The sequence below is a fragment of the Mesoplodon mirus genome, assembly GCF_964341445.2.
Source record: "Mesoplodon mirus genome assembly, chromosome: 6".
Classification (NCBI taxonomy): domain Eukaryota; kingdom Metazoa; phylum Chordata; class Mammalia; order Artiodactyla; family Ziphiidae; genus Mesoplodon; species Mesoplodon mirus.
Window position 1 is genome coordinate 69,469,066 of NC_138982.1, and position 20,479 is coordinate 69,489,544.

At 36.7% G+C, this 20,479-nt stretch overlaps 2 protein-coding genes across 2 annotated transcripts in view; one reads left to right on the forward strand and one right to left on the reverse strand.

The window, feature by feature from the left end:
• Positions 1–716: 716 nt before the first annotated feature.
• GFM1 (G elongation factor mitochondrial 1) overlaps positions 717–20,479 on the reverse strand; it is a 43,915-nt gene continuing 24,152 nt past the window's right edge. Inside the window, exons 14-18 of the mRNA XM_082624749.1 lie at positions 10,031–10,193; positions 7,919–8,063; positions 2,898–3,058; positions 2,088–2,141; positions 717–1,932 (exon numbers count right to left, since the gene is read on the reverse strand). Of these exons, the coding sequence (XP_082480875.1) occupies positions 1,801–1,932; positions 2,088–2,141; positions 2,898–3,058; positions 7,919–8,063; positions 10,031–10,193 (655 nt within the window). The 3' untranslated portion in view covers positions 717–1,800. The remainder of the gene's footprint in view (positions 1,933–2,087; positions 2,142–2,897; positions 3,059–7,918; positions 8,064–10,030; positions 10,194–20,479) is intronic.
• On the forward strand, positions 14,303–20,467 carry LXN (latexin). The gene is made up of 6 exons (XM_082624750.1): positions 14,303–14,732; positions 16,059–16,121; positions 17,235–17,412; positions 17,734–17,870; positions 19,804–19,866; positions 20,136–20,467. The coding sequence occupies exons 1-6, from the start codon at positions 14,604–14,606 to the stop codon at positions 20,232–20,234; spliced, it is 669 nt and encodes a 222-aa protein (XP_082480876.1). The 5' UTR covers positions 14,303–14,603; the 3' UTR covers positions 20,235–20,467.

Below are 20,479 nucleotides of genomic sequence, written 5' to 3' on the forward strand. Positions count from 1 at the left end.
TCTTAGTTCTAATATTTCTGACTGTTAGCGACAGCAAGAGGAACTGTGCTAAATTCTATGACGGTATTTCCTCATCAGGAACAACATTCAAAGTCAGTGTGAATAGCATGAGATGCTGATGAAATGCCAAAGCAACACAATTTTTCAGGCTTGATGCTACTGTAGCAACAGACATATTCATGGGAAAATGCACTTGGTTTGATAAGTACCATAAATGCATTATCAACTTGAAAAGTTAATGTGCTGTGTGGTCTTAGATAAGTTATTCACCTTACTCTGTGCTTCTGCCTCTATTACAAAATGGTCATAATAATAGTACCTAGTTTCATAGGGTTGTGAAAACTAAAATGGATAATGCATTTAAAGCATTTAACAAATGCCTTGAAAACATTTGCTCAATACTTTTTAAAGGTCTTTTTTTCTAGGAACCTGAAGTTATAGAGCCAAATCTACAAATCAAGGAAAACAAAGGAATTTAAAACAGTTATTTCATGTCTATTATCCACTAAGGGAAAGGACTAGGATATGTCTTTCACATCAGATGGTTTTTGGATGAAGCAATTCTGAACAGTATGGTAGAACTCCCTGGCAATGTCCAACATCCTCTAGTTTAACATTTTCTTTCACAATCTCAATGAATACAATATATGATACATTCCAGCAGACTCTAATTCAACTAGCATTTAATAGGTGGATGAAATAGACTAGCCAGCAACCCTGTAGGTTATATTTTATTATTTCCAAGCTGCAGAAACATTAAAATGAACATAGACAGCAATAGCATATGCAAGGGCCTTTTTTTTTACCTCACAGGTCTGCAACAAAGTAACATTTATACTCCTAAAAACAAGCAGTTAAAAATCTGCAGAAGCCACAAATTGAAGCAATCAGCTCTATATAAAACAGCTAGAAATTTAGCTAGCATTAGAAAATCTGAAAAGCGTTCTCCATTTTTTTTTTTTTTAAAAACACTTTATCCCTGTGCCTCATTTATTTCATAATGAAGTTTGCACCTTTTCATCTCCCTCACCTATTTCACTCCTCCTGCCCCTCCCTCCCCTCTGACCACCATCTACTGGGTTGTTCTCTGTATCTGTGAGGCTGTTTCCATTTTGTTATGTTTGTTCACTTGTTTTGCTTTTTAGACTCCACATTTAAGTAAAATCATACAGTATTTGTCTTTCTCTGACTTACTTCACTTACCATGATACCCTCTAGGGCTAGCTATCCAGGTTGTCACAAAGGAATCCACTCTTAAACAAAAAAGGTGATACTCCAAGAAGTGTCATGATATATGCAATTCACTTTCAGGTATACAGCAAAACAACTTGAAGAATGAAAGTATGCAACATAGATGGACAATAGACAAACATAAAAAGCAAATATGACAAAACAAATTATTATCCGATAAACACTTAACAAAATTGTTCATTGTTGAGTCTAGATGGAAGGTACATGGCTGTTCTTTGTACTATGTTTTCAGCTTTTCTGTATGTTGAAAATTCTTATGAAAAAATGTGGACGTTTATACATGTTCTAAGCTTATTAAGTATAACAGACATAAGTCTCTTCCTCCCTCAAATAAATATTAAATATATTTCAGTAATAATCATATTTTATTTGAGGTATAAAACTAATCAACCGTTGAGATATACACAGAATTAACTATGATATAAAAGAAGCTCCTGAATATAATAGGAAGGGCTTCTAAAATTACTTCTTTTCAGGCTGAATTTATTCCATGAATCCATTAACATATCTAAACCTTGCAGATACAGTTAGTCAACAAAGTGAGGAAAGTTAGTTCTTGGCGTTTCCTTTTTTTACAGGAAGTTGACCTGTAGCTTCCAAATACTTATTGATAAGGTCTTCTTGTGCAGCTGGTAAACATGGCTGATATCTGCAGTACTCCATTGTATATTCTCCCTTCCCCTGGGGGTTTAACACAAAAACAGAAACAAAAAGCAGATTTTTTTTTTTAAACAACTACCAAGTAAAGTCATGCAAAGACAAGATTTCACAAAAATGATGATTTTGCAGGATGGTCTCTTGAAGAACACTGAAGTAAAATTTAAACACTTGCTTACCTCTGTGCATGACCTAAGTTCAGTAGAATAACCAAACATTTCATTTAGAGGGACCTGAAAACATACACAGTAGATACTTCAGCATTGCTTATTGAAAAATATTTGAGAAAAATACAGAGAAGACTTAGTCATTTTAACTCCTTTAGACTCAGGTTTCTACTAACTACTCCTGGTTTAAAAGAATTAAAAGCCTAAGAGAAACCTGTTTTTGTTTTACCACAGTAGAAACCCTATTTGAAAGTAATTTCATTTGACAGACACAACTAGAAACCCAATCTTTCAGTTTCACGGAGCGGACACCACTAACAGCCATCCCTCTCATCCCCACTCCACGCAGCAGTGTTTCTTCTGTGAAAATGTGAATACAACTTTCCCTTGGACTCCTCAATGACAGGCTACATGCCAAGAGTAGTGTCTTCTAAGAGGCCTTAGGTAACGTGATAAACCTTTTCTTCCATGAGATTTAAGTAAGGGACAGGCAAGGGAATTAAATATTATCCCAATAAATTAGAACATAATAAAAGGGCTATGCAAACAAAGCTATAATGAGAAAGAAAGGTAATTATACATCTAAGAAAATGACATACTCACAAAAGGCCTACCTGAAATGAATCTTATTTTTAGATTTTGCACTTAAAGAGCTGCTCTAACAGCAAAGTACAGAAATTGCCACATACATATAAGCCACAAATTCAATACTCAAACGTGGAAATGTGCCAATCTGCTCTACAATTTCCAAAAACAAAAGCTAACTCTGATTTTCTCTTGTGGATAATAAAAGCAAGGATGTCAGTGACTAACAGTACTTACATCTGCATATAGTGTAAAATAGTCCTCAATTCCATCTTGTCCCGTGATTATTCCATGGCGCCGGTTAATTCCTGCAATCACTGGTCCCTGAAATTCATTTGGAGCTACAACTTCCACAGACATAATAGGTTCAAGAATACATAATGTGGCATTTGCCAGGGCTAGGGTTTAAAAAAAATAAATTGGTTTATTAATCTTTAAACAAATTGGAACTCTTTCCTATCCACATATACAAAAGGGAAATAGAAAGTGCTCTCCCAAAGGTACACACATAAATGATAAGGTTAAAATATCTGATCTGGACTCATTTTTCTAGTAACAGCAGCAGTCACTCTTCTAAATGGAACTTACAGTAAGACAACACTTAATTCTAATATTAGTATGTCCATTACCATATTTTCATCCTAAAAATCATTAGGTTGCAGAAATAATATAAAAGGGTCTTACAACAACATTCGATCAAGTCCCTTCCCATTTAAATTATGCAGTTGAGGGTTACTAATTCTTTCTGAAATCCTTCGGGAATAAAGACACTATCTGTTAAGTCTCTGACCAAGGTAAATCAATTCTTTCTTGTTGGTCCCTGGCAGACAGTTATTTATACTTGGAGACAATAATCAAGTCACGCCTGAGATATGCCTGTGCTAAACAATTTCAATACCCGACTGAGAATTAGAAAACCAAGTTTCTAGCTTCTGCTCTGCCTCTAATAAGTTATACGCCTTTTGGAAAAACACAGTCTGTCCAGGTCATGTTTCTTCACCTACAAAATAAAGACATCGGCCTAGATGCTAAAGGCCATTTAAGCACTAAACCACAATGTGTTTTTTATGTGTGTTTTTTAAAATAAAAAAACCTTATTTTTTTAATCCCACTTAGTACATAACAAGAACACTTCTTACTGTGACAAATGCTGACTGAGTTTGAAAATGTAACAGTGCGGAGAGAATATAAAAAAAACTTCAAACACTCATATTTAATTTGGACATTATGATAGTGTGGAATAATACTTCAGCCTCAGACTGGATGAATTATCTTTAAATAAAGACTTTAAGCATAACATGAAAAGGTGACAAAATGTTTTGTTTTAAAATAATCAAAATTTTCCAAGCATCAATTTGTTTATAATAATCTAGTCAGCAATTATTCTTGTATATTCATCAAAGCACTTGTTCTAAAGACACTATTAGCTTAAGTGCAATAATTATAAGAACAGCCATTTAATATACTTGCATTTCTTTGAAATGTTTTCTAATTCAAATCATATCTTAGCTCAGACCTAACTTTGACTCATTACTCCTAATTTCCTCTGAAAAGAGGAATAACTGAACTCTGCAGACTCCTAAGTTTCATTAGCTAAGCCTGCAGAATTCTACGCAGACAGCTAAAGCAGTAGACTAAAAATTCTAGACTGTAGAAGCTCTATTTCTTGTTAACTTCTTGGGTTACCACAACAGCAGAGCTTCCTTGGCTCTAAATAAATGTAATTAATGCAGAAGAAGGTACCCAGAAAGAGAGATGTGAACAGACATATTAAAATTTAGTTACACATTAACTAGTGTTTTCAACAGGTCAGTAATATAAAAGAGCTAGAGTGTGAGACGGTCATATTCTAAAGAGAAGGAAGGGGCCAAGTATATAGTGTATAGTATATAATTGTTGAGGACGACCTGTCCAGTTCTCGGTTTCATATTCCCTCACCCTGCTCCTTTCCTTTTAACTCCCTCTTTCTTCCTAAATCCACCTTCTGATTCACCTCGCCCTTATTCATGCTTTTCTCTGTCCCATTCCATATGACAAGATTCCAGAGCTAAATTCATCCTGCCATTTTTTTTTTTTTTTTTTTTTTTTTTTTTTGCGGTATGCGGGCCTCTCACTGTTGTGGCCTCTCCCGTTGCGGAGCACAGGCTCCGGACGCGCAGGCTCCGGATGCGCAGGCTCAGCGGCCATGGCTCACGGGCCCAGCCGCTCCGCGGCATATGGGATCCTCCCAGACCGGGGCACGAACCCGTATCCCCTGCATCGGCAGGCGGACTCTCAACCACTGCGCCACCAGGGAGGCCCTTTCCTGCCATTTTTTAAAAGTCACATGGCAGCCAAGTCCTACAAGCAATTTTTCCAGAAGTAGAATAAAAAGCAAGTGAAAATAGCCACACCATCACAGGACCTTTTAAGCCAAAGTGGTGCGTAGAGGTGGTAATGTTTCTATTTCAGTCCCCTAGGGATAAAGTTGATAACACCAGGCTGGGTGCTAAAGAGGCTGTGTGAGGAGGTGGTCAAGGGCTAGGCTCTGGTCTGGGTTTAACTCTCAGCTCCACCACTAACTAACATGTAACCTTGGGCCATTTGATTGACTACTCTTGAGTCCCAATTTTCTCAACTATAAGGCCACTGTTGAAGATAAGATATGATAATTCATGTACTCAACATAATACACAGCACAAAAGTGATCAATAAGTGTTATTATGACCACTCTGAGACCAAAAGCTGGCAAATGGGTGGCACTGCACAGTGCTAGGTCAAAGGTAATGTGAAGGGAAGAGGGATTAGCCTTCACTATGCCCAAATATGTGTGTGCAAGTGTTTTCAAGTACATTCTCATCTAATACTTTGGCATTACTATCTCCAAACAGCCTGGGCTTGCCCATTTCCACAGAGTTAAGTATGAAGTAGAGCCAGCATTCAAACTCGAAGCCCAGGAGATCAGAAAAGGGACACTGCTGAGTAAAATGAGCTAACATGACTCTGGGTAGGCCTTTATTTCTCTTGTAGAGTAGCTACAAGTTCAATGTTTCTGCAGAGACCAAGCACAGCAGTCTAAAAATTGGCCATAGACAATGATGGCAACAGTTAACATCCATGGGGTGAAACAGGCCCTGAAAGAACATTCAATTTCACGTTTCAGTTTTAGTTACATCATTGATTAATCTCTGGGGCAAAGTTTACATTGTGACTGAAAAAATAGTTCCAGTTTTCATTTTTTTTCAATGAAAACTACGTGAGAATTTGAACTATTTTTCTTCCAGTTTTGATAATAGAGAATAGCTCAAAAGTATAAGCTAATCTGATACTAAGCTCATTTATCAACATTTTCCACCCTAAAACTCTCATATGATAATCAGTGGAGGTGTATGCATGAAAAGCTGATTTTCTTAAGAGCCCAGCAAAAATTTCCTTTTACCCTTTTATCTTTCAGTCATGGAGAAATAAGAATCAGGTGATGATACAGCAAAGTAATTCATTTTTCACGCTTGCAACCTGTTTATTTGCACATATTTATCTGGCAAAACCCAATACTCCTCAATTCAATTATTATCTGGTGCTTTTCCTTTGCACCCCACCAGGCAATCATCACACATAACAGTATTTGTACACTTAAGTATTTACAAACTGAATGGTACATATTTACCTGTTTAGTTAATATGCATAGACATACAGACTTTTTTCATGACTATGTGTATGTTATGGGCATATAACCTGTATTTATTTATATTTCATATAGGTACAATTAAAAAGGTTGAGGCTCTTTGTTAATTGATTTTACCAATTACCTTGCTTTATATAACCTCTATCCAGGAAAGCTACCAATTTCCAGTCAAGAACCAGCATAGAACAGTTGGTGATTTCTAATTTGTTTTAACTATACTTTAAAAGTCTCACAGTGTATACATTTATTAAATCATTACTTTAAATATTTTACAGTTTTGTCAACTGCACCTCAATAAAGCTGAAAAAAAGAATATGAAGTGATTACAACCAATTTGCCAGTTTAAGATTTATTAAAGTGGTGAACCCCTAGAAGGCAAGAGGCAGGTGTTATCAATACAATCTGAATCATGCGTAATAAAGTCTTATTTTCTTTGTGACTTTATTTCCCTTTTTCCTATTAATACAACTGACAGACTGTGACAAGGTTTCTAGATCATAAATTTCAAATGCATTTTTAATAGCTAGCTGGCATAAAGAAAATGGAGGATTCTCTCACCCTTTCACAACTGAGAAACGAAACCACAAATTACTAATGGCTCCCATTAGTTTAAGTAAAATAAGGAATTGGCAACCTGGTCAAGGAATGAGCAACCTTCTCCAGCCATTGCCCCACTCCTGGTCACAGACGCAAACAGACCAAAACCAACAAAGTCCAAAATTCATACAATAAAATCCTGATTTTCCGAATGCCTGGAAATTATGTGTTAGGATTAATTTTCTGCTGTCTATTTTGACACTTTTTGACAAAAATATCTCTGAACTGTTTTGTGAATCATAATGTAATTCTCTGCAAAAACCCACTTATGGACATAACAAATTACCATATAACGGATATGGAAGAGATGACAAAGAGAATGAATTTTCTGGCTCCCAGTTACAACGTAAAAGCCCCCAATGTCAAACTGCTGTGCCGTCATTTGCTTTTCTCTCTTAAAAGCAATGAATCAGATATATCTGCAATTGCTTAGGGTTCTGTTTCATCAGGGTTTTAATAGACATATTATTCTATGCGAGAAAGGTTGACAATTTTAGCAGTTTAACAAGAAGTCTGCACTGAGAATAAGGTTTACTGAATTCTTTCAAATGCCTAAAAGCCTACAATGTCATATATGAAAAAGCTGTTTACAAATTTATAGATTTTTCTGACATCTGAATAAATCACTAAAAACAGGATGACTATAGTTAATGTTTCTTTAAAATAATTCTTATAATTCTGAGCATTTGTCTTCTCTATTAAAAGTAGAACTTACAGATTATCTATGAATTTAAACTTACAAAAAATACCAGATAATTTAGGAGAACAAAGTAGGATTTTAATTTTGTAAGAAAGAAAACACAGTAATCTACCCTCACTTTGATTCTCTGAATACTTGACCAGAGCCTATCCATGTACCCTGGGGTGCTGCTTACTGCTCTGGTGGGGTTGGGGGGATGGGAAGAAGACCTAACCAACACAGTGCTGCCTTCCGCGGCTCTGATGGTGCACCAGGGAAACACATGCACTGACGTGGCAACTGCTAGACACAGCGTACCTTGTTTAAGAGCACCTTCTCCTGCGCGGATGAAAGAGATTTCATTGGAATCCACCATGTGATATGCTCCATCTTGCAGGACAAACCGGAGCCCAGAGAGCTTGTGACCAGACAGAGGGCCCTTCTCGCAGGCATCCAAAAACCCCTGTTAATGAATGAACACAAGTTCTGGAGTGAGTGGGTTTCACTCACAGAAGCATTATGAAAAACCCCCAAACGTTTTAGTATTCAGAAGTGTAACATTTTTATGTATGCTATATTTCATTCTTTAAAAAAAATTTTTTTTTTAAGTTGAACAGCCTATTTAGGTATCATTATTGTGGACTCTAGATGAGCCATCCCTTGCAAAAGTCTATTACTTAAAGGTGAGAACTGGCTTGAAAGTGATGCTAAGAGCGCTAGCAATCACTTTCTCATAACCTCTTCTTCAAGAATTACTAAACTCTCATGATGCATTACAGAGACAGCATGATCTTAATTTTACAAGGAGGAAACAGGGGAAAGGCAAATCTAAGAAATTCTCTAAAATAAAACTTCAATCAAAACTGACATCTAGGGCTTCCCTGGTGGCGCCGTGGTTGAGAGTCTGCCTGCCGATGCAGGGGACACGGGTTCGTGCCCCGGTCTGGGAGGATCCCACATGCCGCGGAGCGACTGGGCCCGTGAGCCAAAATTACTGAGCCTGCGTGTCTGGAGCCTGTGCTCCGCGGCAAGAGAGGTCGCGATAGTGAGAGGCCCGCGCACCGTGATGAGGAGTGGCCCCCGCTCGCCACGACTAGAGAGAGCCCTCGCACAGAAACGAAGACCCAACGCAGCCAAAAATAAATAAATAAATAAAAAGCAAAACTGTCAACAAGTAAAAATAAACAACAACAACAACAAAATTTACATTTCTTAAAAAAAAAACGGACATCTAATCAACAGCTGTGTCTTAAGCTCCTACTATATACCTGTCACTGCTCTGCACTACCTAACAGCTTTAGTGTTATACAATGTCGGTAAGAGCTAAAATTAAAAGCTAATTTCATTTTTCCAAAGCAATCCTTTTTTTAAAAAAGCAGCTTTATTGAGGTATAACTTATATACAATAAACTATACATATTTAAAGAGTACAATTTGATAAGTGTGCAATTTGTTTTTCCATTCAGTCACTTAAATACTCGTAGAGCTCCTACAATTCAAGACAGTTTTTCATGGCAAGACAATCACGCAGCTGCACATGTAGTACAATATATTTCTGACTTTCAAAACTGTAAACTCTAAATGCTGAAAAATATCTGAGCTTTCCTTCACTTGCATTAATCCTGGAGAAGAAAAGATCATTTAAAACTGTGTGAATGACAAACTATTGTCTTGAAATAAAGTATAATGAATGAAACACACTAATCACAAAAAATGCTACCAAAATTAATGCTGAAGCCAAAATTATGATCTGTTAATAAAGATTTCTAAGTTAAAAGGTTAAACAAACCTAAAAATCTCAATCTACAAGAATAGACAGTTGCTAAAAGTTTACAACTGTCTTAAAGCCAGTTGACCTAGAAAGCCAACAAATCACTAGTAACCCATTATATGTGCAAATCACTTCACAATTCCCAAAGAAATATCAGAGTCTTATCTGATCCTTGAGTTTGTGAGGGGTTTGGAATTAAGTACTATATGCTCAGTTTACAAAAGAAAGTGGCTCTGAACACCATGACTTACCCAAGGGTATGTTAATCACTAGCAGAGATGAGGACAGCACCCAGGTGTTGGGAATCTTAATGAATGTACATTCTACTACATCAGTACATCTAAAACTTTCATAAACCCCTAAGCTTACTGCAAATTTCAAGTGCTGATTATAATCAATGAAGTAGTTTCAATTTATCAAGAGAAATACAATAACTATGATTAAGAAACAGAATGACTTCCCCTCATCGTCATAGCATATATTTATAGCTCTTGAACTTAATGATTCTAATCAGATGGAAAGTTTAATGAGAAAAAGAAGCAGAACTGTAATGAAAATGAACCACAGAAGACAATGTGATAGCAATGTGATTTCATACCTAATAGACTGTTTTTGATTTTTTTTGGAATGCAATAAAGGTTTTTTTTGTTTGTTTTTACCTTTTCTACGGCAGGCACAAATTGCTTTGGAACATTTGACCCGAATGTTTCATCTGAAAACTCCAACTTAGTGTAGTTCTCTGGGTCCAGAGGCTCCAGTACACCTATCACTTTTCCAAACTGGCCTGCACCACCTGATTGTTTTTTATGTGTAAACTCAAACCTGAAAGTAATTTAGGAAGAAGAAGAAAAAATCAGCATACCATTATATAATTACCAAAATGAAATAACTCCTACTAATTTAAATGAAAAACCACCTCTCATCATTTTTACTTTTTCCTTCAAATATGATGGCCTTGCTATAAAATTATTCTAGAATTTATTTAAAAAGTAATCCTGGGCTTCCCTGGTGCAGTGGTTGAGAGTCCACCTGCCGATGCAGGGGACACGGGTTTGTGCCCTGGTCCGGGAAGATCCCACATGCCGCGGAGCAGCTAGGCCCGTGAGCCATGGCTGCTGAGCCTGCGCGTCCGGAGCCTGTGCTCCACAACAGGAGAGGCCACAACAGTGAGAGGCCCGCGTACCACAAAAATAAAATAAAATAAAATAAAATAAAAATAATTAAAAAGTAATCCTGTCCTTTCTGTTCTTACTTGGAGGTGAGGGTGGGGCACACCACCAAAGTATTCCATGGTTTTAATTCTGCTAATTCTGAATTTCACAAGTAGAAAGTAAAAGTCAACAAATTAAAATAAAAAGTCCGTCTAAGGTTCTTATTCTATTAATAGTAACCTACATTCCAAAGAGCTTACCCATTTCTTTTGGAATGCCTCCCTTCCCTGGGACACAGTGCTCTCTCCTTAAATCTCTATGAGGACAATTACCTGAAAATAGGAGCTATGCAGTTAATTCATTGAGATAGTTGCTATTTGATTTTACAAATTGTACACTATGGACTGAGAAAATAGGAGAGAAGGGAGTTCCAGGCGGAATAACTAACACCTGAAAATGATTAATGGCAAAATGATCATGATTAACATAAGTCATTCAAATAGACACACAGGTCAGTGTTTACTTGAAACTACTAATGACAACATAAATAGGATGAAATAATCACCTTACATGCATACTAAATATATGTAAACACAGGCTACGACGATATCATTGAAAAAAACATTTCATGAGTATCTACTGTTTGCAAGGCATTTTTCCTTTAAACTGAAACCTTCCTCAAGACCATAAGATGGAAGAAGTTGGCTGCTTTCAAAGGTGTCTGCAGATAACTGCAGGTAAATGGACATTAATGAGTGTGTGTTCCTGCGTACAGATCTGTGAATGGTTTGGAAGAAGTAAACAGCAAATTTCAGTAGATGTCAGCTTGGAATAAGCAGTTTCCATAGAGAGCCTAAGTGTGAATGTGCCTGATGAACTGCCTTTAATCTTCCAGCAGTCAAGAGCTTCAGGATAGGCTGGGAAACAATGCTGAATGGTTGATTTTCCCGGGAGAGACACAAACAGCTATCAGAACCGAGAGCAGGAAAAGGAGAAGAGAAACAACTGCCAAATCACCACAGAATTACTGAAGGGATTCCAAAACTGTGGTCCACTGACATATTCTCTAGTATGCTCAAGTTCTCTGAAACATTTTAAATTTTGTTTTCAATTTGACAATAATATGACATACAACATACTCTAGATCTGTGCTGTCTATATGGTAATCACTAATCATGGATATTTACATTGAAATTAAATAAAATTTAAAATTCAGTTCCTCAGCTGCACTAGTCACATTACAAGTGGTCAACAGGCAGGTGTGGAGAGTGGCTACTGTCCGGGACAGCAGAGCCAAACATTTCCATCACTGCACAGACTGCTACTGGACAGCAGTGCCGTGGAGGGCCAGATCACAGACAAGCAATCCCTGCAGTTTCAGGGATTTCAGGCTGCGTTTATAATCAAGTGGATGCCAAATAACAGAACACTTATGTACCAGGCTTGTGCTAAGCACTTTTTATGAACTGTCTTACTTGTTCTTCATCACAGACCCATGAAGTAGGCACTATTTTTTATTATTATTTTACAGGTGAGAAACCTGAGGGTCAGAAAAGCTAAGTAACTTGCCAAACGTGATACAGCTCTTAAGTGGCAGAGCCAGGATCTGTACCAACACTCTTAATCAAACATGTTTCTAAAAGGCTAATAAGAATATAAACTGATTTAACCTGCACACGATGCATTCACTTCAAAAGCTGTTAGAAGACACTGCACAAAGAGAGATTTTACTGTAGCTTATATAGAGAAGTGGAAGAACTAAGACATCACTTGGTAGGCACTGAATAGATATGCTGAAGGCAAAAGAATCCATGCTCCTGTGGTCAGACCACTGGAATTTTGTAAAAGACAATTTCATTTTGACAAAACATCATCTCTCACATTAAAATTACTGTTAATTAGAATTTGTGTTGGTTTTATTGTATATCTCTATTTTGTAGATTTATTTTGACTTCATAGTCTTATCAAAGTTGCAAGCCATAGGAGTTTTTACTTAAGTTTTATGTTCATACAATTACTTAAAATAATAATTTAATTTGCCCGATCCCAGAGACCCATAATAATTTTGCTACTTTCAAGGTAACTCATATATTATTCAAGTTTGCGGATAATGATTTCTTGACTTACCACTAATGAAATTTTAGTAAGTAAGATTTCAAGGACTCAAATATAGGAATAAGATTCTCTCAATGCAATTTAAAATCTCTAAATAGGCAGTTTAAAAATTTTAATATAATAATTATATTTTAAAAAGAACCTAAATTGGTATGTGTACTTTTAGTAAATAAATGCCTGATACGTCACAACCTCTGTTACTAGCCTTGATCTACAGAGATGGTAACTGTATTCGTAAAGCTTCAAAAGGGTAGTTTCATCTAGGAAGCTCACATATTGTACTCCTCACAAGTCTAACTGGTAATAAAACAGATGTTAACTAGCTACTTGTGAAAACTTTAAAATTTCATTATCAGCAAAAAAGCTCTTTCTGGGTAATTAGAACGTATTCGGCCACTCCTCCTTGGACACTATCAAAGGAGCACATAATTCATACAACTAACACACAAATACAATGACAACCTAAGAGGTTGGCTGATAGATGAATGACTCATCCCCCCACCGCTCCCACCCAAAAACAGAAAAACAAGCTTCAATTTTTTACAAAAAGCCTTGAGGAGAAACTAACCCTTTCATCCTCTAGTTATGTGATGGTTGTTGGCTAATATAATTAGAAAGAATGGGAATGCCTTACCACTTACTATTCTTTAAAAATCTTACTCCAAAGACTTTATTTATAAATAAATTAAAAAGGGTATTTGAGGAAAACAACACATTACAAATACATTTTTGTTAACTTTTTTTTTAAAAAAAAGCAACACAATATATATGTCTACCCAAGGAACCTTCAAAATCATTTTTGGGAAAAATAGCATAGAGTCTTTATTTCTAAGCCAACAAGCGTGTCAGTTTGGCTATACACTTGATGAAAAGAAATCTTAGCTGCTAGATCTACAGCAAATCCAAAGAACAGCCTAGACTATAGTTCCTTTAAAGCTCACAGGAGGTAATTAAGAGATCTGGAGAGTAAAAATGCACTGCCTACTAAAAGTCTGTGCTTGCTTAAGGAGCTTTAAAAACTGCTTTTGTTAGAAGCTACTTCAATGTAGTGCTTTGTATAAATTCAGTTTTTAAGTAAGTTTTAATCCTCAAAGTAAAATTTTCAAAGTGATTTAGAAAGTTGGAAGCATGGTGTGATATCAAAACCTCATCTTTCGAAGATCAGCAAAGGGAGAGAGGAGTGCAAGTACCTTTTAAAATTCTCCTGACTTAAATTACATAATCCTCCAAATTAATGCTATCGTTTGCAGTCTCTCGCACCCTGATTTGGGCAGAACTGATACACCACCACAGAAAGTTGGGTATGAGCAGGCCTGTTCCTGGCCAGGGAAGGGAAAAGAAGGAATCACTATGACTCACTACCTGGCGCTCCTTTGTACTTTGCCCCGTGCCGGACACTGCGGGTGGTGTATAAGGAAGTTGCGCTCGTGCCGGACACTGCGGGTGGTGTATAAGGAAGTTGCGCTCCAGCCTGCAAGTAAAGCAACCAGCCTCCTTCCACGAAGAGGAAACTTGAAGCCCCAGAGATTCTCCACTAAGGCGAAGGCCCGAAAGCCCCTCCCCAAGCTTCTGTAAAGGTTAATAAAAGGAAGGATGTAGTCCCTGACAACCCAGCCCAACGACTCCCTCCTCACCCGCCCCACCCTTAAAGTAGGAGGGGGCTCTCTTCAAACAGGGACCAGAGAGTAACAGTAGGCGGTAGCAGGGCGGGGCTCCAAGAGCAGCCTCGGTAGGAGCCAGCTCCCAGGAAGCGGCTTGCGGCTTGCAGAATCGGAAGGAGGAAAGGAGGGAAGGAGGGAGACCGGGAGGGAAGGAGCTGGCGGCCCCGCCCCAGGCCCCGCCCAGCCCGAAGGAGGAGGGCTGACTTTTCCGCCTGGGGGACTCGGCAGCAGGCAGGACGGGGGTGCCCTTCCCTTCCTGTGAAGCTCGAGCAGCCCCACACAAGCCCAGCCGCCGCTCACCAAGAATGGCAATCCCTCCGACCCACTACCCGGCCACCAGGGCGGCCTCGGTGGTAGAGAGCTGCATCAACTACCAGCAGGGCAGCCCCCACAAGGTGTTTCTGGTGCAGACAGTCAAACAAGCCAGCCTGCAGGTGAGTCGGGCAGAGGGTGGTGGCGGCACCTGCTAGCGTTCCCCCCACCGTCGAGGGTCTCAGCTCCACCTGCTCCTGACTCCCCATACCCCTTGCCCGTTTTGGGCCTCAAGGCTGGCTGTCTCTCTAGAGGAGTTGGCTCTTCTGGGCTTGGGCCGCACTCCAGTCTCTGGGGACGGCCCCGGGGCTGTTTGTTGTTTTTACGGGAAGGCAGAGGCACTGATAGTTTTTATGGGCCCTGCTACAAGGAAATCGGTAAATGTTCTCAATTGGGGCGGCTTCTCCCCTTTCCCCAAGTGAAACCTATAGGAACCATTTTCAAAAGGATCTTAAAACTGGCGCTATGTTTAGCATCTACTACTCCAATCTGGGCCAACAAAAGCTCCCGTCTTGCAAAAGATTCTTCACTGCCTGAATTTTAAGATCAATCCTTTATTAGACGCTTTGACCAAAATGAAGGGGTAAACAAAAAGCAACAGAAACTGACAAAGCAGAGTAAAAGTACCGTGGCCTGAAGCTTCACTTCAACCATCCAAACACTACTGCCACTGACTGCTGAATGATGGGCCCCCTTTGGCTAAAGGGTTAAATTAAACGCTCAAGACCTCAGCAACCACTAAGCTTGTTTCCATTTTACTAAAATCTAATAGATTTGAGACTGACCCTTATTTATCTGACAGAAGTTTAACTGCTAAAAGTCTTTAAGAGCTGACAGGGAGTAAATGTTATTTCAAAACCACACCAGATAACATAATTAGGTATAGATTCTCAATTACATCTTGATTCAAAAGTGAAATACCTAAACGTCTGTCTTACTGTTATAAAATTTGTTAACGCATCATTTTGCAGGTCCACTAACATACAAGTAAAAGCAGTACTTAACATTCTCTAACCACTTTGCAGTAAGCTGCCTCAAAATGGAATTCATCTTCATTGAACACTATTTGGAGGGTACATAAGGCTTTATGAAAAAGCTTTTCAATGGGGCATCCTATTTGTCACCTTTAGAATTAAAATTTTCAAAATTTCTTATGTGGAATTTAGGATCACAGAGCCAGAGGTTAGAGTATGACTGAAAGTGAATTATAACCGATTTTATTTATATATGCTTTTATCTCACCCTCTTGTTCTCATCCAAAATAACCCTGCTAGAGGACCTGCTAAATTAGATGTCACAAACATGGTGACATGCCTTGGTCAAGGTGTAAGGCCTTAATCATTTACCCCCAACAGTCAGCACCACACCCAACCAATGAGAATGGATTCTTCTAACAATGTAAAGAATTGAGTTATTGTTATAATAACACCACATTTTCCTAATTTTAGGATATTCCGGGAAGAGGACGTAAGTATCACCTTAAATTTTCTGCGGAAGAAATTATCCAAAAAGTAAGTGAAATGTCATTTTATTATGAAATAAAATTTGATTCCTAATATTCCATATCACCTCTGCTGATCAAATCATAGGATTAATTTGGTTTTTAAAAAAGTTGCTGTAAAATCCCTGCCTCAAAAAAAATGATCACCATACAAAGGTCAGTTTTTACTTTTTGTGTATTCTGAGATACACTTAGTATTTCTATCACGCTATTTAGAAAAGAGACTCTATATACTTCAGTTCAAATAAATTTCCTTTAAAAATGTTACATACTCATAGGCCAGTATGAATTTATGCCTAATATGAACAAGTGTAATAATTAACTCTACAATCATCATCACTTTTTAATGTCTGTTTCATTCTGTTTTTCATTTCTTTTATTTAAAGAAAGCAAGTGCTTTCTTAGATATTTAAGAGCAATAGAATGGCCAACTGATACCACTGTGTTCAGATAAGAATCTTTCAGTAATGGGGCAGGGAAATTTTAAAAAATTATACACCTGTCAAATTATTAATGAGACAAACTTAAAAGGAAGGAACTACCACTTGTACCATAACCATCTTGAAATTTTAAAAAGCTTGCCCTTTTGTTAAGCATAATTAAGAAGAGATACAGGCTAACATAAGGAGATTCATTAAAAGGCATTTGAGCTGCTTGAGAGTCATCTTTACAAAGCAGAACCAATGCTACAATCTTCTCATTTTATATTTGGATATAGATTGCAGAATCTGAGTTTGAGGAAATTTCTGTTATTTCAGGAGGAGAGAATAAGAGTAATGGACAGACTTAAAAATGTAACCAGAGTCTAGAGTTGGTATATAAAGACAGACTAAACTCTGCCTTACAAATGGACTTCCCATTAATACTGAAATACATAGTTTTAAAATGAATTTACAAGATTATGAGACCTTATATGTTATAAAATAAGTTACCTATTTTAGATACCTCTAAGAAAATTATTGGGCCACCATCAATTAGATACCTCTGGAATAGGTACACTCAAGTCAAGTCTGAAACAACATCATTAGGGGGGCAATGCTTTAAATGTTATATCTCAAAGAACAATAATTAGTAATGGATGGCCATCTACATGTAAAGATCTTTCACAAAATGTTTCAAACAGCAAGTTACAGTGAATTGCACAGCTGAAGTACTGTACCCTCCAATGGGACAAGATACTGCACCAGAAGTCAACTTCACATTTGAAGGAGAAATTGGAAAGAACCCAGATGACGAAGACAACACATTTTATCATAGACTCAAGTCTATGAAGGAACCACTAGAAGCACAAAATATTCCAGGTATATAAATATATGGCACGGAAAAATGTTTTTTTTTTTTTTACTTTAAGATCAGTATCAATTACCTATGCTCAAAACTGTTAGATGTTAACATTATGCTGGCAATATACTGACTTTTGCAAAAATATTTATTACTAATCTAATTCAACAACAAAAAAAGCCTTGGAACTTTATAGATCAATCTATGGCTTAATTAAATTAATTACTTTCTGTATGCATTTGAAGAAAACTAAGACATGACTAAGAATTTAGATTTTTTTAAAGGTTAATACTGTATATATAAAATAATTCCATTTATCATATAAATGTTTCCCTCACCAGACAGTTTTGGAAATGTACCTCCAGAAATGAAGCCAGTTCAACATTTAGCCTGGGTTGCCTGTGGTTATATAATATGGCAAAATTCTACTGAAAATACATGGTATAAAATGGCAAAAATTCAAACTGTCAAGCAAGTGGTAAGTAATTTCTATAAAATACACTATTAATAGATTTAATATTTACTGAAGGTGTTATAATTCATATTGGATAAATAGTACCCCTTTAGTCATTTTGTATTTAAGATAGTGAAGTCAGTATTTGAAGAAGTCAGTTATCAAGGCTAGAGAAGGTGAAGCTGCAGTTTCAAGAGAGTGAAGTCTTGAATTATAAATAATTTGGCAATGGTTTTTGTGTGCAGCTTAATACAGATTATTTCCTTTTGCAACCTAAGTTTTGTGTTCAAATTACTATAATCATGTGATACTGAAACCACCTCTGCTTTTTTCCTCTAGTGAAATGGTAGTGTCAGAGCTAGAGATATGGCTGGCATTTTTCCCCCAGGATCAGCTGGAACAAAAATATTAGCACCTCAGTCTTTGTGAAGCTTGCTGTATATAATTATCTTTTATAACCCATTTAGTCATAATTGACAACCTCATATCTTACTTGTTGCTAGCCTTGTATTTTAAGTCTGATATGACTATTCCAAACTGCCTCTTTCTAGACCTTAAAGAGATTAAAATAAATTCTTTGAGTTTAGCTTTATTAAGAGGTTTAAAAGAAAAACAAAATATGTCAACTAGTAGTATTTAATGGAATACAAGAAAAATACTCTGTAAGAGAAAAGCACTTTCCATTGGCTTGTTTCAGTTTGTTGATAACAAACTGCAAGGCAGCTGGAGCACCTTTACTCCACAAGCTTTTGCAGCCATTTATTAGATAACTTTGGACACTGGAGGACAGGATACCAATTACAGTACTCAGAGTGTAATGCCAAATACCTAGCATCACTATTTATAACACTTTAAGAGAGCCTTCTTCTAATGCATTTTTGTAGATAGCAACCTTGGTTATAACACTCCTATAGGGGCATTGAGGCTCAGATAATTGAGTAGCTGGGTCCACGTTACAGAGGATATACAATCACAATCATGATTTTCAAGCCATGTTTTTATAGCAAAATATGCAGTGTTACTGCTTTATGAAAGAAATTTCCTGTAACCCTTCACTAAATTGAAGTTTTAAAGCATTAATGAAAATCCCAACAGAAGAGTTTAACCACTGCTTCAGCATGTATATATTTATATATCTTTACCTATTATGATCCAACACGTAAGAAACCTTCCTGATTTTTACCTTATCCTTAAAGGACATTCTTTGTTGATATAGTCAAAGAAGGGATTGCTTCAAGATACTATTAAGGAGAGAAGACTATAGTTTTACTTGATCCTGGGGCCATATTTATAATTACTGTCAACCAAAGGAGCCACAGGAGTTTGTGCTGCCTCTTGGAGTCTAGGGCTTGTTTCAATACATCAGTTATAAGCCTTAAAGAGCCTTGGGTGAGTACAGAAAATTTCTGACGACCATGGTTTGAAACTCTAGATGCAATATTTCTGTGCAGCTGATAGTATAAATACTTTATGTGTCCAAAGCAATAAGCAGCATAGATCAAAGCTTTAGTTACAAAATCAAACATTACATTTTATTATTTTCAGTTTTTTAAAAGAGAATTTCTATTATAAAATTGGTTTCCTTTAGTTTACACTCTCATTTCAGTAGTTTATCCCTTAAACGATGCTTTTCTGAATAATGGAAACATTAAGGAATCTTAAATGACAAATTATAGACTGTAATGTTTTTAAGTAGCTACCACAACTCAGAGAAAGGGTAAATGATTTTTAGAGGAAAAATTTTTTTTTTAATCATGATTTTAAAATGTAGTTTGAAAGAAATCTTATTTATAAGAGAATAGTTTTTCTGCCAGGCTAAATAAATTATGACATTCAATTTTTAATTTTACTTAAGTGGAAGTATTACTGTCATCTACTAATGAAAGCTGATTCTTAAAATTATCATTTTTGCCAGTGATATCAAGTCTTAAATGCAGGTTTTTATTTTTTATTATAGCAAAGAAATGACGACTTCATTGAGTTAGACTACACCATTCTACTTCATGACATTGCATCTCAGGTAGAGTATCATTTTCCTTTATTTGATGCTACATTGAAAATTGAGACTCATTTTATAGCCACAGTATGCCTTATTAATTTCAACTCTAAATCAGAATTTATATAAATTCAAATAGGCACCAGGTTGAAATATATTACACTTGCAGCAATTTAACTTGTTTTGTGCTTTCTTTATGAGGACTGTTTTGTTTCTAACAAAATATAAACCCAACTCTGTTTTCTTAAATGTTTTCTGAATTTTATCATAGCATCAGTTTCCTCTACTTGCAGGAGATTATTCCTTGGCAAATGCAAGTTCTCTGGCATCCACAATATGGTACTAAAGTAAAACATAATAGCCGTCTACCAAAGGAAGCACAATTGGAATAAATGAAGACTGTAACATTCGATGAAGTATAAACATGCTTATTAATGATGTGTATACCAGTCTTCATTGATATCTAGCTTAAAGGGTCAGAGAAATCTCATAAGTGTCCCTTTGTATAAACGGCCTGAACTACAGAACTATATAGCTTCCATAAGAAAGAGCACCACAATGTAAAAGTGTCTTATCAACAGTAATAGTGCTATGTATATCCCCTAATAAAAAGCTTTAAATTCCAGCCTCATAGTTT

What these genes read in the sequence shown, in the direction of transcription:
- LXN (XM_082624750.1), top strand. Translation starts at nt 14,604, where the DNA reads ATGGCAATCCCTCCGACCCACTACCCGGCCACCAGGGCGGCCTCGGTG. An exon ending in TTCAAACTGTCAAGCAAGTG is followed by an intron (nt 17,871 to 19,803) that starts GTAAGTAATTTC and finishes TTTTTATTATAG; the next exon opens with CAAAGAAATGACGACTTCAT. An exon ending in TTCATGACATTGCATCTCAG is followed by an intron (nt 19,867 to 20,135) that starts GTAGAGTATCAT and finishes CTCTACTTGCAG; the next exon opens with GAGATTATTCCTTGGCAAAT.